This window comes from Phragmites australis, chromosome 7 (genome assembly GCF_958298935.1).
Source record: "Phragmites australis chromosome 7, lpPhrAust1.1, whole genome shotgun sequence".
Classification (NCBI taxonomy): Eukaryota; Viridiplantae; Streptophyta; class Magnoliopsida; order Poales; family Poaceae; genus Phragmites; species Phragmites australis.
In genome coordinates this window covers 34,596,918-34,624,653 of record NC_084927.1, presented here as the reverse complement: position 1 = coordinate 34,624,653, position 27,736 = coordinate 34,596,918, and the positions used below count along the sequence as shown (strand labels likewise).

General features: G+C 48.7%; 3 protein-coding genes and 1 pseudogene across 4 annotated transcripts; 1 reads left to right on the top strand and 3 right to left on the bottom strand.

Moving 5' to 3' along the window:
- Positions 1-455: 455 nt before the first annotated feature.
- Positions 456-5,335, bottom strand: LOC133924977 (protein argonaute 2-like). The gene is made up of 3 exons (XM_062370746.1): positions 4,848-5,335; positions 2,328-3,480; positions 456-2,240 (listed from the first exon to the last, which is right to left on the bottom strand). The coding sequence occupies exons 1-3, from the start codon at positions 5,263-5,265 to the stop codon at positions 791-793; spliced, it is 3,021 nt and encodes a 1,006-aa protein (XP_062226730.1). The 5' UTR covers positions 5,266-5,335; the 3' UTR covers positions 456-790.
- Positions 5,336-6,603: 1,268 nt separating this feature from the next.
- On the bottom strand, positions 6,604-9,323 carry LOC133924976 (APO protein 1, chloroplastic). Of its 2 annotated transcripts, XM_062370744.1 has the most exons (6): positions 9,195-9,315; positions 8,969-9,044; positions 8,778-8,882; positions 8,643-8,698; positions 7,803-8,167; positions 6,604-7,658 (listed from the first exon to the last, which is right to left on the bottom strand). In XM_062370744.1, the coding sequence occupies exons 3-6, from the start codon at positions 8,791-8,793 to the stop codon at positions 6,824-6,826; spliced, it is 1,272 nt and encodes a 423-aa protein (XP_062226728.1). In that variant the 5' UTR covers positions 8,794-8,882; positions 8,969-9,044; positions 9,195-9,315; the 3' UTR covers positions 6,604-6,823. The 2 variants fall into 2 exon arrangements, with proteins under 2 accessions (XP_062226728.1, XP_062226727.1); XM_062370743.1 differs by lacking the exon at positions 8,969-9,044 and having other exon boundaries at positions 9,195-9,323.
- Positions 9,324-10,774: 1,451 nt separating this feature from the next.
- LOC133924975 (cysteine-rich and transmembrane domain-containing protein B-like) lies at positions 10,775-12,020 on the top strand. Its single transcript, XM_062370742.1, has 3 exons — positions 10,775-11,127; positions 11,373-11,574; positions 11,736-12,020. Exons 1-3 carry the CDS (start codon positions 11,094-11,096, stop codon positions 11,779-11,781), a joined length of 282 nt encoding a protein of 93 aa, XP_062226726.1. The 5' UTR covers positions 10,775-11,093; the 3' UTR covers positions 11,782-12,020.
- A 5,252-nt stretch (positions 12,021-17,272) lies between these two features.
- Positions 17,273-20,483, bottom strand: LOC133925616 (lecithin-cholesterol acyltransferase-like 4; annotated as a pseudogene).
- Positions 20,484-27,736: the final 7,253 nt, after the last annotated feature.

The following is a 27,736-nucleotide window of genomic DNA, read 5'->3' as shown; positions in this document are numbered from 1 at the left end:
CCCAGAGGGGACCTGCCCTGTCCAAGAAGCGAGGGGCCTGGTAGATTCGGACATACGACGGATTCGTTAGATCATCTGAAGATCACGCACATACGACAGATTCAGACATGTCTACAAAATCTGCGGACAATCCAAAAGGCGAGGGGCGGGCTTGGACCCGGAGGGAGGGACGGGGTACCAGTAGCGGCGGCGAGCTCCTCGGTCATGCCGTCGAGCCTCTTCGCCGTTGCCTCGCCGGCCACGAGCGGGAAGAGCTAGCAGCCTCTTCAACTTTGTGCGCGTGTTGGGTGCGGTGGCTGTTGCTTCTCCACGCCGCCCCCTCCGCCAGACCGGGTCCAACTCGCAACTAAAAAATTCGAGCCGAATGCGTCTCAGCTCGCATCTGCTATCCTGCAGGAGCCTGCAATGTCTATGTCACAGAAGGAAAAGGCGACGCAGTGATGCACAACAGTATCTTCAGAACTCAAAAACTGAACCCTTCTCCTCGTTGATCTACTGCCACACAGTGTCTTCAGTAACAAACTCTATAAATTGTAGCGTAGTACTACTCAACATGAGTTTTGTCAAAAATAAAGACTATAGACCAGACCATCAGACTGAAAAAGGGGTGACAGAAACAAACACCTATGATATGGTTAGACCCGTGTCCTTCACTCAAATGCAGTAAGAACTAACAATACACACACAAAACGACACCACCAGCGAGAAACCAGAGTTGAAAACATGCGACATTGCGCTGCCGTAAGAATTTTACCAGACCATGCTCCACGACACCGGTGAAAAGCTGGTGTCAGATAAAGAACATGTTGTCCTCCAGATCCTTGTGCAGCCTCGGAAAGCTCCCGACTTCAAAATCCCCCGTGGATGAGGAAGATGCCGACCCGCTCCTCCGGGGCTGGGACGACATCATGCCCTCATAGTAGAGCCTGCCGCGGTACGCCGCGAGGTCGGCGTAGTACACAGGCGTCACCAGCGACACCGGCTTGGTGCACCGCGCGAACACGAAGCATAGGTTGTACACCAGCTTCTGCAGATCGTCCGACCCGAACCCGTGCTCGTCCATCAGGCTGTAGTAGTGCGTCGGCCGGCTCGTCCCCAGCAGCCCGTTGTGGCTGCACAGGTAGAAGTCGTACGCTGACGGGTCGACCACGCCGGTGTCCACCACCGTGCCTGGCGGCACGTTGCCGTTCCTGGTCTGCGGCTCATTCCTGTCCTTGGGGAACAGGCGCGTGTTATGCCGCTTCTTGGCCACGATGACGGTGATGGTCGGCGCGTAGCCGTTCACCTTGATCGCCTTCTCCATGTCCGCCAGCTCCTCGTTGAGGACCATTTCGAACTGCCCGTCGCTCACGCCGTCACGGAAGTAGATGATCTTCTGCGGCTTCACGCCGTTCTGCTTCTCGTAGACGCCGATAAGCTCCCGGCAGATCTCACCGAGTTGCTTGATCACCTCGCAGCGGTGCGGCTGGGCGTGGATTCTTGGCACGTACTTGCTGGCGCCAGGGTCGATGGACGCGACCACGGCTGCTATGGACGGGCTCTCCACATTCCCGGGCGACGGGTGGTTCACGTCAGCGCCGATGAACATGAAAGGCACGCCGCTGACCCGTGGGAGCGCGTCGAACAGCTGTACGTTGCTGCCCCCAAGCTTTCCATTGATCTTGAGAGCAAGGTTGGTCATGTACTGGTCCTGGCCCTGCGGCTTGTTCGCGAGGGGGCTCAGGAAACACTGGGTCAGGATCCCCAGCTGCGTCTCGCAGACCAGCTTCAGTGTCTTGTACCCTGGATGCTGCTCAGACATTGGGCAGAAGAGTAGCTGCAGCCTCTGCTTCTTGTTCACTGCAGCCTGCTTCGCTTTGTTTAGCTCCTCGTATAGCATGCTGGGATCAGATAGCACTGCCATTTCTGACAGGTGCACAAAACATGGTTCAGGTTTCATCTGAATGCCAAGGTCACGGCACTTCCTCACGATCTTTTCAAGAAACATGTTTCCATTGAGGGGCTCCTGCCTGGAGTGAGATGACCGTGCACTGAAGTCGACAATGCCCCAGCACTGAAGATCCCGGCCTTCTACTAGTCTCTTCTTCACAAGGTTCCACTGGCAGGACTGATCAATACTGAATTTGCAGGTCTGGCCGTTGGAGGTGCCGAGTTTTAGGTTGGGTGGAGGAAGGATCCTACCCATGACTTTTGTCATTTGAACATCCAAGGAAATCCCAAATCGCTGGGCTATTTCTCCCCTGGAAATGAAATGATAATTAGTACTCGATAATAAACATCAGTTATTTCTCACATCTAAATGAAAAGGAAACACAACGGTCAGTTACCTGCAAGGTCCATCTGTAGCATTCACCAAGTCCAGAATCTCCTCCTTACGCCTAAATGCAGGGATTAGGGCCTTCTCTTTCAGTATTCTATCGGAGTTCTTATCCAAGTTTGCCTTTGGATACCTCTGCCCTTCAATAAGAGTGCAAAGCTCAATTGGCACATAATTTGGTTTGTCCTTGCTCTTGCTCAAATCCAAGCATGGGAGCATCTGATACTCAATCACCTTGCTATACTGTTGAGCATAATAATCAACTAGCCTCTTTTTTTGCCCGGATTCAGCATCCACAAAGGTAATCTGACTGGCAGGCAAGTCTGTCAAGCCTTGAACAGTGTACTTTTGATTTGTCCTTCGGTGAATCACAGTAACACGTCGGCCTTTAAGCTCAGACTCCAAATTTTCCTTTTGCCACTTTTTCAGTGGTGTCCTGTAATCTAGGGGCCTCACTAATTTCTCAACAAGATCTAGCACTGGCCCAGCTTGGTAAAATGGCATAACTGAATAGTCTACGCATAGGATCAGCCCTTGCTGAGTGTATTTAAGTGTCTGTTGGGTTCCTTTCAGAGCTACAACACCCTTCCCGATGTCTTGACCACTGTCCTGTGAGTAAAATCCCTTACCAAGGATAATCTTGCGCCAGCATGAGGCCTCACGCACAATGACATCAAGACCCTGCAAGACCTCTCTAGGCACAGGTAACTCTGAGAGTTGGCTTAACGCCAGCTGCTTCCTGAACTCCACTGATACAATATAGGTCCGTGACCGAACTCTCACACGGAATAAACCTTCTGGCAGTTGAGCAGAAGTGAATAGATTTCTTCCGCCATCATAAGCAACATATGAAGAAAGCAGCCGAAAGCTGTTGTCCTTGAAGAGCTCATCCTTGGCAGAAAGAAATTCTGCCTTGGAGAGCTCCTTGCTTGAAGTCTTAGGGGAAGCTTGATCAAGCTTGATGTTTATGTCGTAGTGAAAAATGGTTGATGCCTCTCGGTAGTTGACAATAAAATGGTTCACCAAAAGTCTGACCTTGGCCTGAAATGATGAGCCTCCACCATCAGGTCTTCGCATTGCCACTCGTGGGGCAACAGGAGATGTGGCAACTGGTGGCGATGCTAATGGTTCTACTCTGGCCAAATCACTGGAGACAATGCGTTCTACGGGGAAAGGAAGAGCAGTTAGAAACAGCAAACGTCAAGCTTACATGAGAAAAACAGTAATATTTCATGATGTTCAAGAAAAAAAGGTTATACAGTTAAACACACTATAGTATCTCCTTAGAAACTATTGCCCAGATTAAAATGCTGGAGTAAATGTACCATGCACAATTTACCAATTAAAATGCTGGAGTAAATATAGAAAACGATTCAGTTTTAGGTAGGAAATTCTCCTCCACAAATCATATCTTTATTTGTTCCATTACTCCAAAAATGTAAACTCTGCCCCAGTGCAACTTCTCTCATCTATTCGCTCTCCAAAATATAGCATGACTCAATTTATATTGACAACTGCCTAGCATACTTATAGAATAACACACTACCAAGAAAAAGCGAAAAAAAAGAGAAAGGTGAATTGTTCAGCGCTTAAGACACAGAGCCCTGAATTTTCACCGGCAATAGTTCTGAGTGCTTTCTCAATACGTTTCCTATCTAAGGATACGAGAATTAAATGATATACCCTGGATCTTCGAAATGAAGCTGGCAAACCAGAAAAGAGGGTGACTATTTTTTCAAGTGTTTGAAACCAACTTATTTTTCTCAGTTGTGATTGGAAACCAAGTTTCAAGCACTTGAAAAATAGCAAAACTAAAAAATATTAACCTCCAATGCTAGCTACATTGGTTTTGTTCTCTAATTTCTCACGTTCTGTTCATCTCGAATGATCAATTCTGATCTCAAAATGGTGGGGTAGGATAAAGTTTGCAAAAGGTGTAAAGTGTTTTTTTTGGGTACGTGCTCATCGCCACACCTCCCTCACTGTGACCTTCTCGAGCTAAGGAACAAAAGATTCTTATGTATACAAGCTGTAAGTGCATAAGGCTAATCAATGACTGCTATGGTGCTACCTAATGCATCCATCCAATTCACAAAAATGACCTTATCATACAGAGAGATGTTCCTTGTTTGAATCTCTATATCTCTATTCGCAAACCCGGAGCACCCATCTCATCTACAACACAGATGCATCTGGAACATATTTAATTCTAGAAACTAATTCATCGCACAACACTAACAATCACGGACTAATCTCGCACCGAGAGAACGCAAATGGTAACCCCTGATGAGAATGAGCACGCGGAAATTGCAAGCACAAGTCCGTAATTGCACAACATAAGCAGTGCCTAACCGTACCATCAACCAACATAGCGAAACGCACCGCCTCGACCCGTCATTCGCCTAAGAGAAATCAATCGGAGCAGGGCAATCAACCATCAGGAAACCGCCTTAGCAGGTTTCGAACATCACGAAGAAAGTAATGTACGAAGCTGCACAATTCGTGCGAGAAAATCCGGAAAAGCACTTACCGACGGACCCCGACGAGCTCGCCGCATCCTCGGTCGCGATCCCCCTCGCCGTGGTCGCCTGCGCAGGCGCCCTCACCGGGACGTACTCCCCTGGGCCGCCTCCGCGGCCTCTCCCCGACGTCGCCCACGCGTTCCCGCCACGCCCACCGCTTGACACGTACGCGTGTCCACCGCCACCGCCAGGGCCACGCCCACCGCGCCCGTCCGCGCCATAGCCCCCTCCTCCTCCGCCTCCGCGAGACCCGTGGTAGCCTCCGCCTCCACGGGTCCCGTTGTAGCCTCCTCCTTCTCCTCCACCCTCACCGCTTCCGTCATGCCCGTAGCCCCCTCCTCCGCGAGGCCCGTAGCCGCCTCCCCTACGCCCGCCACCGCGACCCCTCCCGCGGCCTCGCGCCCCACCGCCGTGCTCGTAGTCCATCGCAGCGATCGATCAAACGGTGAGGGTTTTGGATTTTGGAGCAGATTGGTTTCTAGGCTACTACTTCGCTAAAGGGCAGGCGGGGTGGGAGAGCGGTAGTTTATACTAGGTGCGTGGCGGCCTCAATGACGGTTTTGCCCCCTCGAGGGTTAGCGGATGGTATGCCACTATGCGGACGTTCGGCCGAGGGTAATATGCGGGTGTTTGCAGGGGTAGAATTGGAATCGGCGAGTCAATGCAAGTCAAGTCGTTGTGGACTCCGTACAGGGATGTTGCCGCGTGGAGTCGTGGTCGCCATCTTGGGCAGTGAGGCGCCCGGAAGGAAAGAATCCGCGGAATACCTTGGGGGCAACGCGATGCGAGTCTTCGCGAGTACTCATGGAACCGCCCCGCCGTGTTCTAGAAAGTTCTTGCTTCCATAGCAAGCAACTTTTACCAGGCCAATTCAGGTCCACAGCCGCGTGTCGCACCCGAGATGTACTAGGCCCAGCCCAATAATTTGGGTCCATAGATTATTGGGCCAGGCTCAGGCACTAGTGTTCGGCCCAAAAACAGACAGCGCTCCAAAAGCTAGGTGCTCTCCTCACTTGGGTTACAAGGCCGCTCTCAATGCCTTATTTCTCAAGTGATACCTAGGAGACTAGGAAGAGAGAGTTAAAAATTTCTGTAAAGAAACAAGTTTTCAATATACTATGCATGTGTGATGCTAGTTTTTTGAGATCTTACAAGGCAATACATTGTCTCACAGGAAGATGTCTCCCATTTAGGATTAGCCTTTTTTCATTGAGAAATATCCCATAAGAAACATGAAAATCGTATGCATATACTCGTTCGGAAGAGTAGCAACTCATGCTATTACGGCTTTTATTATGTTTTGTATTTTGGAGACCGTGTTGACGATCAAAACGCTTGTATTCGTGACCAAGGGATCGTGCAGACTGGGATACTAATCACTCAATACCTCTGCTCAATTGTGAATGTAATGAGCGGTGCCGTTTAGTTTGCCTCTCGACATCACTTTAGTTATTCTGTTGTCGAACGAACAAAAGGGTCGAGACCAAAGCAACTAAGCGAGCGCCAGGGTCGTTTGATCCTCGAGGGTGAGCATTGTAACTTGGAAGTGCCTCACGGTCTAGCACAGGCAAGAATAAAGCAGCTGCGGCCATTAAACAAGGTGGTATGTTGTGGAGGCTTTTCACTTTCAGGCTTCGCAGTCGTGCATCCTCGGTTCATGCCTTAAACCTGCAAAAGTAGCAGTCCTATGGTTCATTAGGTAAATGAATTGAATAGTATCGCCGAAAAGGCGATGACAGGATATTCGGGGGTCACCTTCTGACGAATACTTAAACTAGGTCTTTCTATCAATTTGAAACTCTAGCCGATCATGGTTCAGCCATGCTACTTATATTATACAGACTAAGCATGTGTTGCTTCCTGAGCAATACAATTACAGGGCCAACAGCCCCAACAATCACAGCATGCCTAGAAAACGGCACCTTTGATTGGAATCTGGACTCTGGAGAGCTACAGAAGTGCAGGGAAGAGTATAACACTGTTGTTATGCAGCTATCCGAGCTTCCTCTGAATCTGGGATGACAATGTCAGTCCTCATCATCGGCCGATACTCATCAGGTATTTCAGCTCCGGCCTGCACACACAGCTCGACAACAGCCGGAGCTTTGCCATAGAAACTCCTGAGGGAGGATCTGAGAGGAGGGCCAGTGGGGTCAGGGACATGCCACACATAATTTGGGGGGATGACCTCGTCCACAACAGCGTCCTGCCACCCGTGCTTGCCATCCCTCCACTGGTGCTTGAAAGCCCCGCAGAGCTTCACATTGTGTCCCCATGGACCAATATGTACCTCAGAGCAGTACCCGCATGCTTTTACAGTGTACTTGTGCATCAGCTGCCCAACGCCTCGCCGGACATTGAGGTATGCTTCCAGTGTCCTGTCTGCAAGCTCTTTCACATTGGATGGCAACGGTGACTGGCCTTGTTGGTTACTAAATGTGTCGAGTTCAGCAAGCAGCGATACACAGTCTTCTGACCGGTGTGGCTTAGGCTCATCAACAATCCCACCACGGTAAATCACCTTCTTGCCTATCATCCGGACAGGTGCAGTCCGTCGCCTTGAGGGATATTGCGGTAAGTTGACACCAGCCTGAATGCATAGCTCAACGATTGCTGGAATCCTGTCATAGTAAAACCTGGTCTCATGCTTGACTCTCCGCCCAAATGGATCAAAAAGATGGTAAGATTCAATTGGGATGAGGATGTCATTGATGGAACCCGCGATCCAAGAGTGATGACTATTCCGACGCTCGCTTCCTGAACCGTAGCAATCTTGGATCTGGTGGCCAACCGGACCAACATGGACTTGAGGGCACTTTCTGCAAAATCACCAGCCAGCGAGAATTCAGGATGCTTGGCAAATCATGTCGCATGACGATGATTTACAGCATGCCTATAAGAATGTCTTTAGATAATATTGTGCATATTAACAGATTGTGATACACATTAGTATTTTTAGTTACCTGCAACCATAAACTGTAACAACATTCAGAAGTTGAGAGAGTCCTCTGATGAGCACTTTCCAGTTATCAAGGACTTCATAAGCAACAGGGATAAGCTCTGGTACAAGCAAACCGTTCTTTGGGGGCACAAGAGGCTTGTCTATCCTCATTTGTGCAAGCCTCTTATCTCGCCGAGAAGCTTGTAACATCTTTTTAATTGGAACAGGAAAGGGCTTCTTTTTGTTTTTTGGTTGTGATTCTGGGAGATCAACGTTCTGTGGTTGTCGCTGATACCTCCCATGCCTCTTGTTGTTAGCAGTACCAGGAGAGTACTCGCAACATGTCCTTGACAATGCCCAGCCAATTCTTTGTGGTTGGGATCCTACCTGATGTTGTAAACAAAAGGAAGAGTGTAAATTGATCTCAATGTTTGCAAACAAAGAAGATAAGCACTAAAAACTTTCTGTTTGCAGCAGCACCGACCACTCACAGAAAATAATGAATAGATGCTGAAAAAATTCTATTTTTGTAGCATTTCAGTATCGAACATCGCCATTTGTCACACTAGTCTCATCTATTGATCTTAAAATTAGCTACAGCAATAAGGTAGATCAGGGGTGTAGTATTGGTGCCTTACTATATACGACGAGTACTGACAAAGTACTGCTCGGCAATGTGCTGATGCTTATCATTCGTAAGACCATTAACGTTAATTAACTTCCTTTTTTTATTATCTAGAAAGAATGGATGGTACACTTTTTCCTCGATGGGATTAAACCTACAGACAATTTCAGTTTTCTTTTCTTTGAGCGACATTATCGTAACAAAACGAACTGCAAAGCAAGGGCATGAAATCGGTACCTTTACTAACTTGTTTATTCTGGTTCTGTGGATGCCTATCGAGCTAAAGCAAGCACCTGAAATTAAGGGTCCAATAGTAAAGGTAAGAAGCCTGTAATACAGGATCCCAACTAAGATGCTTAGAAGCAAACTTACTGTTAATTATCTCCATGGCAATGGCCCAAGCCCCAAACAGGGGCTAAAACTTTTCTTCGCCAGATAATGTACTCTCCGTGCGATCAATGCATACAAGCACGTGAACTAGATGTTTCAAGAGAAATAGAATGGTTAACACAGGGTAAACTGGGGAAATTTTTTGGAAGAATAAACTGGTTCCAGCACTCAACGCAGCAAACGAATCTCCAACAAACTAAATCTTGAACAGTCCATCCGAGCAAGGGCGGATTTACCGCCCGGCGAGCTCTGTCGGGCGGCAGAGGTGGCCGGCGGAGCAACAACCCCCGGTTGGCAGATACACCACCCCGAGCGAAGCGACGGCGAGGGAGAAAACCATCAGAAACGCAGTCTCTCTCAATCAGCATCAGGCGGGATAGAAGGGGAGCGTGGACGTACTGTTGCGATAGGCGACGCATGCGGAAAGCGGAAGCCGAGACCGAGAGCGCCGGCCGGTGGATGGGCGACGTGCGGGGGGAGGCTGGCTTGGCGAGGTGAATTCGGGATGAGAAGGCACGAGAGGAGAGCAAGAAACAGCACACGGGGCGAGGAAAATATCTACGGTCACATTACAGCTACGTGGGCCTTGGGCTCGTTTGGTTCTAAAACGAGAAAGATATACGGGCCTTACTATGGGTGGCAGTCCGAAGGCCCATTTTGGTACATGCATTTAATTTTAGAGAAAATTTCACAAAATTACAAATTTTTGCACCTAACTATTACAAAACTATAATTTCTGAAATAAGTTTTATAAAAACTACAAGTACGTGTATCTCTAATAACACAAAATTATATTTTTTTAGGTTCACAAAACTACAGCTATTTTTCGTAAAACTATATTTTTTACGTTTCACAAATACAACTATTTTGCGCAAAATAGTTATAATTTTATAAAAAATGTATTTTTAAGTTACTAGCGCACAAGAACTTATAGTTCCGTAAAACTTATTTTAAAAATTATAGTTTTATGATAGTTATATATAAATAGTTATAGTTTTATAAAATTTACTCTTGATTTTAATTCGGACGAGGAGCAGGACGCAAGCGTAGACTTGGATGTGGAAGGGGTGAGCCGCGTGGAGGCGACTACGGCGAGCAGCCCGGCGGGCGCCCATGGCGCCAATGAGATCTCCGCGTCCTAGCGCTCTTATTCGAGGAGGCGGCGCGCTCCGGCGAGCCGGCGATCTTGCAATCTTTTCTCGGACGAGCGTGGCAATAGACGGGCGCAGGTAGCGCAGCGCTACGTGCACCTATCGCCCGGACGACGGGAGAACAAATTTGCAATTTTTTAAAACAAACATATGTATTTGCAAATTCCCAAAATAAAAAATCAAAGATAAATAAAAACACATTTATTAGGCCTGAGCGCATAGTCGGGGGCCAACCCGGAGTTAGTGAACCGGTTTATTTGGTGGCCCATATATATATGTATTAGGCCTAAACGGCTAGACGTGTGGCGGCCCAACGTTATTGAATTGATTTTTCTTATTAAAAAAATCCATGGCAAAAAAACACATGGATGCCTGCAAATGCAAAATAGACGGACGGAAAAGCACATGCAATTTATCTTCGATTTGATGATATGGATGGGCCATGGGAAAGCTTTGAATGTCAACGATGCATCGGTCATGCAATTTATCTTCGATGATGATATGGATGGGCCATGAAGTTCGAGCAACGAATTATTGGTCTAATCCGAAAGTCCGTATAAAACTGAGCTCGGAACACCAATCTCCACCTGCTCGACGACCTGATTCGTTTGGAAGCTGTTTGCGCTGCCCGAGTCAGTAGTGGAGCAGTTTGAAAGGGGTGATGGCCGATGGACTCGAAGAAGCAGCCCCAGCGGAAAAGGAAACGTCCAAATAGAAAGCAGACGTCCCTCCTGTCTAAATCAATGGAGCCGCGTGTGCATGGAAGCTTAGAGGTTAAGGGATTGCCCGGAACGGATGAGCTCTCAGTGTTTACAATTTCACAAGAAAAACAGTTCACTTCTCGCGGGGTCTAGTAAGGTTATCTTATTGGAGCAATCTGAAATCGACGTTTCTTGTTGCGAGCAGAAACCGATGCCCAGCTCGGCCGCGTAAGCGTAGGCGACGCGTTATTGAGAAGAGGAGGAAGAGGAAGCTGATTCAGCAGCCAGCAGGCGCCTAGCGAACCGTCTGGTGCTCCATCGTCACAGTTATATAAGGAGCAAGCTCCGCTTACTTTCCTCCATCCCATCTTGCGTTATTGATCTTGCTTGTCTACATCATCACGGTTCAGAGCCAGCTGGCGTAGCTTGATTTGTTGCCACTCACCATGAGCTACCAGGCTCCTCCTCCAGGCACTGCAGGTACTGAACCATGCTTTCCTTCCTCCTTGGTTCTTGCTCTGACAGGAAAACTTCTGCTCGTTTGCTACCAGCTATATTTGTTTGCAAGAGATCGTAGGAGATTAGTTCTCATGGTATATCAGTTGCTTTCACAGAGATTTCGCAGCTAGCATACACATGCGCATGGATCTCTCGAGAATTTCAGTCGGTCTCTGTTATTGCTGCGCGCGTCTCGATCTGATCTCTTTGAGTTTTTGGCTTCGCAGCTTACCCGCCACCGGGCACGGCGTACCCTCCGCCAGGCCAGCAGGCCTACCCGCCACCGGCCGAGGGCTACCCACAGCCAGCCTACGGCGCGCCGCCTCCCATGGACGCCGGCTACCCGCCCAAGGACGGCACCGCCGGGTACCCGCCCCCGCCGCCGCAGGACTCGCAGAACCGCGGCAACGACGGCTGCTTGAAAGGATGGTAAGAACCAGCTGATGGATGACAAGACTGGCCTAGGTTCCCTGCGTGCTTCCAAACCATCTCATGCACGCGTGCATCATGCCTACTTTTCCTTCTGCTTTTCGCAATTAACCTGATGGTCTGTGTTGCTGCTGATCTGTGTTTGTGTTTCCGGTTTGCAGTTTGGCTGCTCTGTGCTGCTGCTGCGTGCTCGACATGTGCTTCTGAGTCCCCATCAGGGGATTGCGTCAAGCTGGATCTTGCAGGCAGGAGAATCGACATGGTTTAGAGATGTGTTCATGAGTCATCGTCTTTGTTTCCACCGTGTATATGCGTGTCGCTATGAATTTATTATGGTGTCTAGTAGTTAATCCTGGCTTCTTGGAGTTCATGTGCTGTGAAAAAAGAAAAATCCTGCCAATTTGTACGATGATATGGTAAGCATGGTGTGGTGCTTGTTGCCGTAATTCTCGTCTCCTTCTCCTTTGCTGACTTCATGATCTGAAGACAACGAACACTTCGAATTTTCGGCATCCAGTTGTCAGCTCTAGGCCGGCGTTGCACGCCACCGGCGAGAGCAGGAGCTCGGCGACGAAGATGAGGAACTCAGGAACTCACGCGAACACTTGGAAACACGAGAGAGAACGAGTTTGGTGCTGCACTGGAATCACTTACTTTTCTGTTCTATTGATTCTCCTTTTATTCTGTGAAAGATACAGAGAGCAAAGCTCTCGGAGATCGACCGCACGTCGCGCTCTAGCGCGTCCATCCCCACGCGTACGACGCCGTCCACTCCCGATCGCCCAGGCTCGTGGCGAGCTATTCTCGGCCACTACCTCCTACACGCACGGCGTCCACATCCTGGTGCTCGTGCGCATCCAATGCGAAAACAAAGGAAACAAACTCTATCTAATTACAGCACAAGACTTAGCTAACAAATCTCCTCCCTAAGTCTTGCGCGACTGCTTGAGATTGACAAGGCCGAGTTTAGTGCGGAGCTCACAGAAACGCTCGCGCGCCAACGCCTTCGTCATGACGGCCGCCAGATGCTCGGTGGTGGGCTTCTCCATGAAGCGGCTGACATAGCCCACCGAGTAGGCCAGGTCCGGCCTTGTGTTCACTAGATACCGGAGCGACCCGACGATGCTCCTGTACATGGTTGCGTCGACGGCGGGAGCTGTACTTGCCTTGCTTAGCTTCAGGCGTGGCTCCATCGGGATGTAGCTGGGATTGCACCCAGCCAGCCCGGCGTTCTTCAGGATCTTCGCCGCATACGCGCTCTGGCCCAAGGTGATGCTGTCCGCCGACTGTGTCACCTCCAGGCCGAGGTAGTAGTGCAGCAGTCCCAGATCGCTCATCTGGAATGTGGCCTTCATTTGCGACTTGAACTCGTCGATGTTGCCAGCGCTGCCACCCGTGATCACCAGATCATCGACGTACACCCCCACGACAAGGCGGCGTGCGCCCTCGCCGCGGAGGTATACTGCGTGCTCTGAGCTGCTGCGCCTGAAACCGAGCTTGAGCAGGGAGCCATCCAGCTTTGCGTACCAGGCGCGCGGAGCTTGTCGTAGGCCGTAGAGCGCCTTGACAAGGCGCAGAACCTTGGCTTCTTCTCCCTTGAGGACGAAACCGGGTGGCTGCTCGACGTGGACCTCCTCCTGCAGCTCACCGTTGAGGAAGGCAGACTTGACGTCCATGTGATGGACAGCCCAGCCCTCGCTCGCGGCGTGTGCAAGAAGAAGCCGCACAGACTCCAGCCGCGCCACCGGCGCGAACACCTCGTCGAAGTCGACTCCTTGCCGCTGAACGTAGCCCTTGGCGACCAGACGGGCTTTGTACTTGGAGACGATCCCGGCTGCGTCCTTCTTCACCTTGTAAACCCATTTGAGCCCAATGGGTCGTGTCCGCGGCGGTGGGTCGACGAGCTCCCAGGTGCCATTTGCCTCAATTGCCGTCATCTCGTCGAGCATGGCGTGACGCCAGCACTCGTGCTCCTGCGCTTCGGCGAACGTGGACGGCTCAACATCGCTGGCCATTAGCAGTTGCTCCGTCGTCTCCCGATGCGCCAGGCCAGGCGGCGTTGCTGGACCAAGCACGTTGTCGACCCTGCGGAAACGGAGCGGCGCATCATCGTGATCGACATCCAGATCAGCTTCATCGGTACCCAGAGGCGTGGCGAACTCCAGCCCCTGCCCAACAGCTTGTGCTGGAGTGCTAGGAGTCTGCAGCGCGACGTCATGGAACGGCGACAAAGGCGAGGGCGTCCGCGCAGGCGATGTCGAGCTGGACGCCGTGGCTGCTGTAGACGCGGTAGTCGACGAAGTCACAGTGACCACCTGGGGCAAGCCCGCGGTGGCCTCCTCGATGTTGAAGTCATCTGCAGCATCAGCAAGTTCTCCCGCCCAGGTCCACTGAGCGGCCTCGTCGAAGGCGACGTCACGGCTGATGTGAACCCGCCGCGTCGACGGGTCGAACAGGCGATAGGCCTTGGAACCCGCCTCGTACCCGACGAAGATAGTGCGCCTGCTCCGGTCGTCGAGCTTCTTCTGGTTCGGTGTCGTCAGCTTCATGTGCGCGACGCAGCCGAACGTGCGCAGGTGCTGAACTCCCGGCGTGCTCCCGGTCCAGAGCTCATAGGGGGTCTTGCCTCCTATGCTTTTGGACGAGGACCGGTTGAGCAGGTAAACGGCCGTCGTGACCGCCTCACCCCAGAACACACCCGGGAGCTGCTTCGCCTTGAGCATACACCGAGCAGTCCCGACCACTGACTGGTTGCGTCGCTCGACAACGCCGTTTTGCTGGGGCGAGTAGGGCGCCGTGAGCTCGCGCCGCACGCCGAGCTCAGCGCAGTACTGCTCAAAGTCACCTGCCAGGAATTCTCCTCCCCGATCCGTGCGAAGTGCACGGACCCGCTTGCCTGTCTTGCGTTCCGCCGCGGCCTGGATACGCTTGATCGCCGTGGCCGCGCCATCCTTGCTGGGAAGCAATGCGATCCACATGTACCGGGAGAAGTCGTCGACGAGGAGGAGGAAATAACGGTTTCCGCTCGGCGTTGCTGGCGAGATGGGGCCGCAGAGATCGCCGTGCAGCAGCTGGAGCACCTCCGTGGAGCGCGACAGGGCGCGCTGCGGGAATGGTGTGCGCCTGTGCTTGCCCGCCAGGCAGGCGTCGCACATCTGCTCGACCTTGTTGAGCAGAGGCATCCCGCGGACGAGCTCCTCTCGTCCCATCTTCCTCAGCGCGCCGAAGTTGACATGCCCAAATCGGGCGTGCCACAGCCACGCGTCCTCCTTGGCGTGCGCTGCCAAGCACACCGGCCGAGCGATGTCGACGTCGAGCACGTAGAGCCGGCTTGGGCTCCGGTGGATCTTGGCGAGCAGGCGGTGCTCCTCGTCGCGGATCCGCATCACTCCTCCCTCCACGAGCACCTGGAACCCCACCTCGTCGAGCTGCCCGACGCTGATGATGTTCGCAGTGAGGCGGGGGATGAAGTACGCATTGGCGAGGGCGCGGTGCTCCCCGTTCTTGCACGCGAACAGGATGGTCCCGCGGCCCTCGATCTTGACGACGGAGGCGTCGCCGAACCGCACCGTGCCGACGATGCCGGTGTCGAGGTCGGAGAAGGCGGCGCGGGATCCGGTCATATGGTTCGTGGCGCCGGTGTCCAGGACCCAACGCTTCGGGTCCCGGTCCTCAGCCGCGTCGAACGCGGCAAACACCTTCGCCTCCACAAGCTCGAGCTGGCGCGGCGCCGCTGTGGTGACATCGCGGCTGCGAAGCGACGTCGGCGACGGTGGAGAAGGGGGCTGAGTGAGAGACGAACCAGAGACCTCTGCCCCAAAAGCAAACATCAGTGTGGGCTCGTCGTCTTGGGCGACATGGACCTGCTCCTCCGTCTTGAGCTTGCCACGGCAGTCTTTGGCCCAGTGGCCTTTCTTGCCGCAGCGCTTGCAGACGTCGTCTTGGCCGGCGCGACCCGAGCTCGATCCACCGCGCGCGTTGGAGCTGTTACCGTCGCCGCGACCGCGCGGCTTCCCGCGTCGCTTGCCGCGGCCACCAGAGCCCGAACCGCCGCGCCCGGACTCCGTCTCCTTCTTCTTGTACCTCTCCAGCCACTGCTCCTCCGTGAGAAGCAATTTGCCGCCGGCAGCTTGAGGCGGGGAGGGCTCGACGTCGTCTGCCGCCTTCAATCTCCCAGTGACCTCCTCGATCGAGAGTTGCGAGATATCAAGAAGAGTCTCAATGGAGATAACCAATTGCTTGTACCTCGGGCGCACAACACGCAGGTACTTGGCCACCACCTTGTGATCGGCCTCTGGATCGCCAAGCGTCGCCAGGCGTTGGACGATCCCAGTCAGGCGCAGCGCGAAATCTTCAATCGGCTCGCCGTCCCGGAGCGCGATCGCCTCGTACTCAGCGCGAAGGTTCTGCGCTGTCGCCTTCCGCACTCGATCGTCGCCGATGCGGAGGGTCTTGATGGCTTCCCAGGCGTCCTTCGCCGTCTCCTTCGTCGCGAGCGGGGCGACCATCTCCTGTGGAACCGCGCTACAAATGGCTTCCAGCGCAGTACGGTCGTCGTGGAACTCACCCTCGCCGTGCGCGACGACATCCCACAGGTGGCGGGCTTGTAGCTTCAGCTTCATCAGCAGCGACCACTCATTGTAGTTAGTCTTCGTCAGCTGCGGCCAGTTGCCGGAGCCACCAGTCTCCCGGATGACGCGCTCGACGATGACTTCCCGCGGACGTCTTGCGTCCCGGGTGCGCGAACGGCGAGACGGCGAGCGACGCGGACGGCGCGATGGCGAGCGCGATGGCGAGTGCGATGGCGACGTGTTGCCTCCGCCGTGGGCAGATGGCCCCGTCTTGTCGCTGCCCGGCGGGGTACGGCCACGAGGTCTCGTCGGCGACACCATGGTGGCCGCAGGATCCTAACGCGGGCTCTGATACCACTTGTCAGCTCTAGGCCGGCGTTGCACGCCACCGGCGAGAGCAGGAGCTCGGCGACGAAGATGAGGAACTCAGGAACTCACGCGAACACTTGGAAACACGAGAGAGAACGAGTTTGGTGCTGCACTGGAATCACTTACTTTTCTGTTCTATTGATTCTCCTTTTATTCTGTGAAAGATACAGAGAGCAAAGCTCTCGGAGATCGACCGCACGTCGCGCTCTAGCGCGTCCATCCCCACGCGTACGACGCCGTCCACTCCCGATCGCCCAGGCTCGTGGCGAGCTATTCTCGGCCACTACCTCCTACACGCACGGCGTCCACATCCTGGTGCTCGTGCGCATCCAATGCGAAAACAAAGGAAACAAACTCTATCTAATTACAGCACAAGACTTAGCTAACACCAGTTGGGTCAAAGATTGCACTTGTACCTAACATCATGCCAGAAAGAATTGCTTGTTCAACGAATCAACTTCATCCGGAGAAATGGCAGAGTCCAAAGCGAAGCAAGGCCAAGATAGCATGACAAATGTCAGACAAGACAACTAGATCCATTGGAAGAAATCGCATATTCTGCGTACTGTTTTGCAACACATTCGACCTTTACGGCTTAAGAAATGAATAGCGCAGAATATGCTGCAAGGCATATATCCTATCTAGAGTTGCATAAATACAAGGCCTTACCACCTGGACTGAGACAAGCTAAAGAACATTTCAACAATAGATACGAGCAAGTTATAATCCCTTCCTTCCGCGAAGGACTTATAATCCGATTGCGAACATGATGCTCTTTCATTCTTTGCAAACATGATTCCAGTCGCCGTATTTTTCAGTTCCGAACATTTATTTTACAGACAGTATATTTACAGTCCTGCAGACGTACTTCTTAGCCAGGCCTTATGTACACCCCCTTTACAGTTTGTGTTACAGGTTTACTACTTCACTACCAGCGTGTTCCCTATGCCTGGCCACCATGGCTGACTCCAGTGTGCCACCCTTGCCCTCACGACTTGCGGACAGCGTGCTGACCATAGGAGGAAGCTCAGCTGGCCTCATGGTTTTGCCGTCGCTGGGGGAGATGATCTCCCATTCCTCTCTTACTGACGTGAGATCACCACGTGTCTCACGATGCTTCTCGATCTCAAAGACTGTTGGGAGGATGACATAGTCGTTGAGCGGGTCATAGAATGGGTCAGGTTCTCCAGCGTGCAGCCAGTGCTGAACTATCCAGAACACATGCCGACTGGCAATGATTCCTCGGTGGTCAGCAGCAACCCCAACTCTTGCCACTGCATCAAGTCCGTCTGCCTGCAAAATTAACGTTTCCACTCAATTATATCAATAATTGGGTTCCTTCGAATTCTCAATAATAAACCAAAGCACAAATAATACCTTCGCTGATTCTGCTGGGACAGAGATCCATCGCCATCAACATAGATGTATTTTCCCTGAAAAAAAATAACATGGCTCAGATACAATATCAGGGGGATCTGTTCTGCTCCAGGAAGCCAGAAACATGGTTGGTATACACGGAAGACGGAACACAAAAAAATTAGCGGAAGAACTAACCTGAGCATATAAGAGGTGACTGAGATTTGAAATCGGATGATGTTCACTCCCATAGCTGCAAAAGACATGGGTATTAGATTATTAGCACATCCAAATTGCGAACATCCTGTCTAAGTAGCCATCCCACAGAGATGGTTTTTATCATGCCTTAGCGCATGGTCCTGCATGTTTGGGCTTTGTTACATCTTTTGTATTCTAGAATATAAAAGAAAAAACATGTTTACAATTCGTAGTGATACTAGTATTTTGACACTGAAAAACATGCTATAATCTGACACATCCACCACTCCTATTTACTGAGCCATTTATGAACAGGGGTAAACCCATCATCCCACCTAATATCATTGGGGCCAATGGAGATTGTTCTTTGTACATGCACACACACACACACACACAAAATCAGAACTATCCAGATGGGCAAGTACCAAACAGTTTGTGGAGTGTCAAAATCAATCCCGTAAATATTGTAGAACTACACTGATTCTGGAAGCTTTGTACTGGATAAAATGTCATGAGTTTCCTTTGCCCACTTAAATATATCCAAATTAAGGGGCAAGGGAACGTGCATCCCATCAGAGATGATCTGCCATGACAGTTTAATTGTCAGAAGAAAAGGCATCAATGTAAGCTTTACTGTGCCAGAATATGAAATGTGAATGACTCACCTCATGCTTGGAAAGAGCCTTTTCGATCATCTTTATTGCTTCAGCTGGCTCCTACGACTCTAACAAGGCATTTTTCTTGCTATTGTCATCCAGCTTTTCTCTCCAGATCTGTAGTAATGGAGTGTCTTTCCAGTGGAAGTTGGGGTTCACCTCAGTTTTTGTGGGATTAAGGTGTAAGAGGGGACTTTCGTTGTTGAGGATATTTGTTACTTCGATAGTGAAACTTTAGCTGGTAGACACTTGTTGGGAGAAGGTTTTGTAAATGTCTTATAGTGAGAATCCTAGCCGTACACCTCGAAAGTGTGTAATTGTTATACGAACACGGACAAGACAGATAATTACATCTTGTGGATAAAACTATATAGTGTAAAACTGATATATCAACCATGATCATGAGCGCCAAGGAATATCACACATGATTAAATTCCCTGTTTTGGAAAAACTTTGTTTGGATGGGTCATTCATGATTGTGGAAACTATGTTTAGGGTGGTCAACTTCGGTTGAGGTCAAAGGGTCAACTATTGAGGTTATTTAATTTTAGCAATTACTTTCATTTTTATTAAATGTTTTAATTCAAATTTTGTCTTTATGCAAGTAAGCCCCCGCTGTCTTATTATCTGTGAATGTCTTTATATCATATTTTATTATAACTTGCGAAGTACGAGACGTACTCATACTTGATATAACCATATTGCTCAGTCGGAAAATACTCTAAGAATGAAGGATTCTAAGGTGGTGCTCTACATTGACTGCCTGTGGATGAGAAGACTACGCTAGGTACGGTGTTTATTTGCTTTTTAACCCTCAAAGATCCTCTCTATAAGAATGACTTTTCAAGTTAAGATAATGACAATATATTTTGTTACCATCTATAAAAGTCTTCATATATTAAGATCAAGTCCTGTCTCAATATACGGTAAGGATAGAAATTTGTCCTTAGACCGGTCCCGACACATAACCTAGCATGTAGCGCAAGATACTGAACATGGCAAATTTAAAGCAAAGATTCAAAATGCGTGGAGAAGTACTCACATCACTATGAAGGGATATGAAACACTTGACGAGCAACCCTCCCATTGAACGAGTAATGAGATTGATCTTTTCCCCCAGAAGCTGTGTATACTGACTCCAGCTTTTTGGAAAACCTGTCAAGTGTTTCTGAAAGCCTGAAGAAAAGAAGGGTGTCAAAAGGACGGAAAAGATAAAATAACTTATATTACCAGAGAATGAGCAAACCCACAAAAATTATGTCATATACTGAGAAAAGAATGGCTTACAATCAGTAAAGGATAAAAAACTGGGTAACATACAGAAAACAAGAACAAAATGCATAACTCAATGTTACTTTGGTGGAAATCATAACCAAATCCAAATAGCGTTTTTTATTCTTGATATCCTCATTTAATCATTTCCCTTATCATGCCATGATAGTAGTACACAGTTTCATCGCAAATGATCTGTTAATTCAAAATGCAGTAAATGTGACGACCGTTTTCTTGCCGGCCCGGCCAATCTCTTCGCGCACCAAAGCCCAGCCCACTCCTTAGCTCTTTCTTTGACAGCTCGAGCCCGCCTGTCATCCCAGTCACTCCGCTTCGCCCACACCGCACGCAACCGCGCCACTTGATTTCGCCGTCCTCGTCTCTGCGTCCGCGCCCACGATCCCACAACCACCCAGCTCTCCCTCACGCCTATAAATGCTGCCCCAACCCCATCGTTCTCCCGTTCTCCCTCAGCCCCGCCACCCATTCACCCCGAGCCACCATTGCCGGCCACAGAGCTCCACCGAGCGTCGACCGCCGCAGCCGAGCCCTCTCTGGCATTTTTGAGGTCGTCATCGGCTTCGCAGGAACGCGAGGAGTCTTCTCCGTCGCCGCACGACCCTTCCCGCCGAGCTCCGGTGATCACCGTCGCCACCTATCTATCGTCATCCCTTCCCGTTATGCCCTGAAGGTCACTGACCACCTCTTTGGCATCGCAGGACCCTAAGAAAGCTTCGCCGACCTTCAATTTCGTTTCTCCGCCGTCGAGACCGTCATCCTGTCGAGTTCCGATCTCCGTCGCCAGCCACCTCCGAGCTTTCTCCGGCCGTCACGAGCCCTCGGTAAGGATCTCTGTGCACCTCTCTTCATTTTCCGCCGCTCACCGTAGGTCCTAGTGCCCCGTAGCACTTTCCCGCGTGTTGCTGGTGACACTTCTACGAAATCCACGGTGGCGTCGTCGCTTTTCTATCGTCGTCGACCGCCAACCTCCCATTTCGCCCTTGGTCGTCCAATCGTAAATGAGCGACCACGATTAAACCAGCCCGTACCTCTTTGCAGACTAGTAAGATCGCACCACGTGTCACCATAGTCCTAGTCAGCCTTACCACGTGTGCATGCCATGCGTGCACCTGCGTCCCACGTGGCACGACCACATCATTCATTTGAGCCTAGTCAGCTTGCTGACGCAATAATTAGGATTTTCAATTCAAAAATAAATTAGTTATTATCTGAAATTTGGTAATTTTACATTTAGGCTCCCAAACTTTTCTGTTTTCACAAAAAGATCCTTTTCAGTCCTTGAAATTTTACTTTTATCCCCCTGTAGTTTTATTTAATTGCATATAGGTCTTTGAATTTTACAAATAAGCCTTGTAACTTTTTGTTCTTACAAATTAACCCTTGTTCTTTTCAAAAAAAAAAACCATGTAGCTTTAAACCTTCATAATTTTTCTGTTATAGCTCCGTTTTAGGCGATTATTGCGCTCACGCGATCGTAGCAGTGAGTACTATCCATTACTAGGCTTTTCATAGCGTCTTGCTTCTGTTTAGTATAATTTTCTTAGATGTTTGTGCTTGCTTGTTTCCAGTGTGCATGGTTGCAATAGGAAACGAGTAGTACGTGAGATTGCAGGACCAAATCTTTGAAGAGTTTGAGCAACCAGCTGCTAAAGGCATGTGCCCTTGATTACATTGATCCTATTGTTAAAGTGTCTTTTACTTTCTAAATACATGCTTGCCAATATGAATCTCATGTTTATGGTTTATTAGTATTTTTCATGATTATCCTTGTCGCCAGTGTTGTAGTTAGGTGTCAAGGGTAGGAATGCTTAGTTGTGCTGTCAAGTTAGGTAGGATAAATGTTAATTTGATTAATGGTCTATGCAACATAAACTGATTTGGGTAATCTTTTGTAGCAACATGCAACATAGGAATCTAGACAAGTTGGTTTGGTTAGTATGGTTGTTGTGTGCGCATTAGGTAATGTGCAAGTAACTGCTTTAGATCTTAAGGACCGGTTCATGGACATACAACCTGGCATAACAGTGCAACCACGATGCTTATATGATACGGCCTAACCGATTAATTGGATGTCCTCCTTATTCTGTACGTAACAGTGGACGGTTGAGTGGCACAAAAGGGGCCTCTGCAGTGTATAGAATCCCTGTTAACGGTGAAACCTTAGTGGGTGTTTATGGATTTGGAGGCACCTTGTAAAGTCCTTGTAGTGATCTCTCGACATACACCTCGGAAGTGTGTAAGGTACCGACGGGTACTGGCAAAATGGTTGATCAAGACTCGTGGATAAAGTGTGCAGACTCTGCAGAGTGTAAAACTGATCGATTAGCCATGCTCACAGTTAAGAGCGGGCTTATACTTCTTCATGATTAGGATCTTGAATGGTTGATTTTGGGTAGTCGGGTGGTGGTACCTCGATGAGTTGGTAGCTGAATATGGGATATCTGGTGAGTCTGGTAGTCGGATAGAATCCGATGAGTTGTTCCTTTAATGTTGGTATCGTCACATATAGTAAATAGGATTGCTAAGTCATTTTTTAGTCGTAGATTAGGATAGTATAAATGCAATAAACATGAGTCAAGCTTTTCTTATCTTAATCTTTCATATCATATTTTTCCGCACTTGCTGAGTATTGCATGTACTCACGCTTGCCTTCTCCCAACCTCTTAATACTGTTCAGAAGATGAGGACTTCGAGGACATTCTAGCGGATGGAGCTAAATTCTAAACGAAGAAAAACATGATGAAGAGACCTAAATTTGTAATTTTGCTTATCAAGCCAAAAAAAAAAAGATGCTGATATTATTTTTATAACCATTGCCTCTTAAGGCCATGCTGACTTTTGTAAGCGTGCCTTCATTTTTGTTACGTCCAAACAAAGTATTTACTTGTTACTAATAAAAAAGTCTAGCCTATGTTCTTCCTTCAACATTCTTAGGCATTTCGTTTTATTTTTGCCAATCATGTAAAAATAAGTAAATCAATACAATTCATAACGTTAGAATTTAAAGTATAATAGCCCATTCAACCTAAATTACGGCAATATGCAAACTGATGGAGAAGAGCCTTGCTCATACCAATGGAGGCATCAAACGTGGACTAGAGCTTCTCTCGGAACACTCATGCTCCTTGGCAAGGATGCGCACCCACACCCTCTCCTTGTTTCCAGCCTCATCAACAGATTCAAGAATGGAGCCGGCAATACCAGGAACGAGTAGCACCGGGTCAAGGGTGGGATCCACCAAGGGCACCTGCTCCTTAGGAATCCGCAGCCAGAGCTCTATAGTTGTGGTCAAGAGGAGTCGTGACCTCTACCTCAACGAATTTTATATATTTTGTAGCCTATTTTTCTTTTGATTTAACAAGTTTTATGTATTTATACTGTATTTTAAATTTAAATTCTCATATTTTATTAATTCAACCTCATGTTATTCAGTTGGAGCTCATTTGGATTTACCAACCACTGCTATCAGCAGCTCTAAAGTGAGCAGCAATGGCTCGAAAAGATGAGCGTTTTCAGCAAATATCAAGGAAATCAAGAATTCAAGATGAGCCAAAGATGATATTTTTATGAGCAGCTTGCACTTTGCTTCGCAAGCCGAACAGATGATATATTAACGCGGCTCTGGGAGGCGAAATACGGCACAAATCGAACAATCGAATGAAACTGGATCTGGAGCAGTCCAGATTGGCTGCGGCGGCGAGAAATTTGCTCCCACCAAGAAATCTCCAACTCCTCGGAGGAAAGGCGAAAAAAAAACGCCCGACAATTTTGACTCCCCCACTACAAGATGAGCACCGACCAAACCCCGATTGCTCGAGCTGAAACGCCGGGAGAGCAAGAGGCTTCCCGCCAAACTAGCTTCCACGGCACGAACGAAGCCGCAGGGTTGGAGCCAATCAGGAGACGACGACGGAGAAACGGATCGCGGCCGTGGAATCTTCCGGTGCTTATTTACTCGCTTCAGGAATCGGGGCCCCGGAGCCGATCACTACCTCTCTCTCACTGACAGGCGTACCGCACAGGTACCGGGCGCTATCGTCAGTGACTCTAGCTGGAAGCGGCTGTGTGTGATCGGCTCGGAGAAGTTCTAGTTTAGTACGGTTAGGTTACGTGGCGACTCATGCCGATTGGGCTCACATGTCAGTGAAGACGCTTCTGGAGTGGATGAGGCCTTTCGCGGAGGATCTAACGACAAGATATGACCAACGGTTCGGCATATTCGTTCTAATCCTGCCAGTTGATAGTAGTCCCGGTCCATAGACCGTAGACACAGATACTTCGTCTGGTCGTTAATACATGTAGCTTTAGAAAAAAATTCGATCTAGCTTTCAAAATTTTAATTAATAATAACTTTAAAAATACTCCTTCCAATCTAAAATAAAATAAATATTATTTTAAACATAGACACGGTCTCTAAAATACAATTTTAACTACTATTTTTTATTGTAATATTATTGCACATGTTTTTTTCAAAAGAATAACCAGATGCATTCCACGTGTATACCAATATCAGTTTCATCTCACATACGGTGGCATTATAAGTGATATACAGTTCTATATCAAATAAAACAACTTTATTAAAATAAAAATACTAGAGTCTACAAGTCAGCGGCGGAAGAACAGAAAATGACTCATATGGATCTTCTGGGCACACCACATGCAATCGACTGGGGGCAACGCGACCTAGGATGCTCCGTTTTTCTTGTAGCATTCATCTTCCTTGATCCCCACGTAATCTTCTCCAACTGAGCAGCATTTATTATTAGAAATAGCAATTGTGAATACATATCGTACTTCGCAAGTGTGAAAAATATAACATGAGAGCTTTAGACAATGAAGGCTTCACTCAGGTTTACTGCAACTAAGCCATCCTAACCTAGAACTCAAAAAGATATAGTAGCCATATTTAATATGTGTGACAACACTGGCTTCACAAAAACAGCTCATTGGATTCCCAAACTCACCAGATATTCTATATCCGACTACCAATATCGGCTTACCACCACCCGACTACCAGAACCAACCATCTAAGATCCTCCTAACCAAGAAGAAGTCCAAGCCACTCTTGACTGTGAGCACGACTGATCGATCAGTTTTATACTATGTAGAGTTTACATACTCTATTCGCAAGTCATTATTTAATCACCCGTATTACCAGGTAACAGTCTCCATATTGCCATGCTAATCAAGCACTTGCACACTTCCTATAGTGTGCTGCCAGGAGATCACTACAAGTCCTTTATAAAGCTCTTGCTGACCCGTAAACACCCACCAAGGTTTCACCACTAACAGTGATTCCATCGCTATATAGGCCTCCTCTTGTGCCACTCAATTGTCCACTGGTACCCACAAAACTAAATGGGTGGCTAATTAATTGGTAAGGCAATACTCATATAAGCCTCGTGATTGCGTTGTTTAGTCGGGTTACAGGCTTCAGGAACTGGTCCTTAGGTCTCAAGCAAGTACTACCACCAGTCCATAGTGCATAACCACACCTATGCATACCCGCACCATCATCATACTACCTCCTGCTCAGAATTCATATGTTACATGTTGCTACAAAGATTATCCAAACCAGTCCATATTGCATGGACTATTAAACATATTAACATTTAAACCACACGACTAGACAACACGATTAAGCATCTCTACCATTGACACCCAAACAAAAACACAAGTGATAAGGATAATCATAAAAATATCTAGTAAACCCTAGCAATGAGATTCATATTGACAAGCATACAACTAAAAGTAAAGGACACACTTTCCTACAATAGAGTCAATGTGATCAAGGATACTTGCGTGGATGCTGCTTACTGATCTTCAAAATCTTGATCTTGAAGTCACTCGAACTGTTCCAGAACGTTATCGACTAATCACGGGAACCACCGACAAACAACACAAAGAAAATACTAAGAAAAGGACACCAAACAGCAGCAAGGTGCTATAAAAAGCCTACTAACAGAAAATACTCGTTACTACGATCGCGTGAGCGCAATAATCGCCTAAAAAGGAGCTATAACAGAAGAGTTATAAGGGTTTGAAATTACAAGGGTTTTTCTGTAAAAGAGCAGCGACTACTTGGTAAATTAGAAAAGTCTAGGGGCTTATTTGTAAAATTTTAGAGACCTATATGTAAATAAATAAAACTAGAAGGGGTGAAAAGTAAAATAAAAGTACTGAGAAGGGCTATTTGTGAAAACAGAAAAGTCTAGGTGTTAAAGTGTAAAAAGACCTAATTTCGATAATAAAAAGGATTTATTTTTAACTAAAAATCTATATATTGTTTAGGTTGACGTCAGCACGACTGGGCTCAGCTTGATTGCAGCGTCGAACAAAAAGATGATGTGGCGCGCTGACGTGGACCACATAATCTGACTAAGATTATGTGCACACGTGGTGACTTCTAATCGGCCAACGAAGGGGTACGGGTTGTGTTTAATCTCGATTGCTCATCAACGATCGGACAACCCAGATCAAAGGGGAGGGTTGGCGGGCGGCAATGATAGAAACTCGGTGCCGCCGCCTCGGACATCGTTGAAAGCTTGCCGGAAGTTCACCATAGATGAGCGTGCACGCGCTATGAACCAAACGCGGCGAAAAATGGCGCAAAATAGAGAGGGGGTGACGGGGATCTCACCGATGGGTGTGCGCACACTGGAGAGAGCTCGGAGGTGGCTAACAATGACGAGATGGCAGTGGCGAGGCTGGAGCTCGGTATGGCTCGGCTACGACGACAAAGAAGCGGAGCTGTGGGTCGGCAAAGCTCATTGGAGGTCCTGCAAAGCTAAAGAGATGGTCAGCCGATCTCGAGGCGTAGCGGGGAGTGCTGACAACGGAGAAAAGGCGGTGAGGCTCACCAAAGTTTGGTAGGGACAGCGTGCAGCAGCGGAACGGTGTCGAGTTGCGACGGGGAAGGCTTCTCGTGCTCCTACAAAGCCTATAATAGCCTTAGATGCGACAGAAAGGGCTCGGACGTGACGGACGGCGCGCGACGAAGCTCTGTGGCTGGCAATGACGATGGCGCGATGGGGTTGGGGGACGTGAGAACAGCGAGGCTGGGGCAGCCTTTATAGGCACAGGCCGCGAGCGGTTGCGAGGTCGAGGCACAGAGTGGAGGACGTGGGCAACGGTTTCGACCGACAATTGCGAGAGCGAGCACAGGAGGTTGGGGACGACGGCAGATCGCGCGTCAGCAATAGAACAAGAGAAGGAGAAGCGGGTTAGACTGGGCCATGCACGCAGGGAGATGGGTTGGCCTAATAGGAAAAGAAACGGGCATCACAAATATACTCCCTAAATTATATCTAGTGTCTGAATAACCTCAAACTTTAAAACCGTTTATTTAACCCTCCGAACTTCAAATACTGAATCACATAACTCCAAATATCTAAACTCAATACATAAAAAATAATTGGTACCTAAAGTTTGAAACAGTTAACTGCATACAACCTAAAACAACACTTATTTTGAACTGGATAGAGTATTTAGTTTAGAAACCTTAAAATCATATGTCTAGATTTATCTTAAAAAATACTTTCATAATATCACAAATTCAACAGATTTTATAAATATATTCTAATATAAAATAGTGATTAAAATTATACATTAGAGACAATATCTTATTCAAAATAGTATGTATTTACGACCGAAAAGAGCATATAAGATGCTACCAGCAGAAATAGCGCAGTTTAGTTTCGGAAATGAAGACAGAAGATC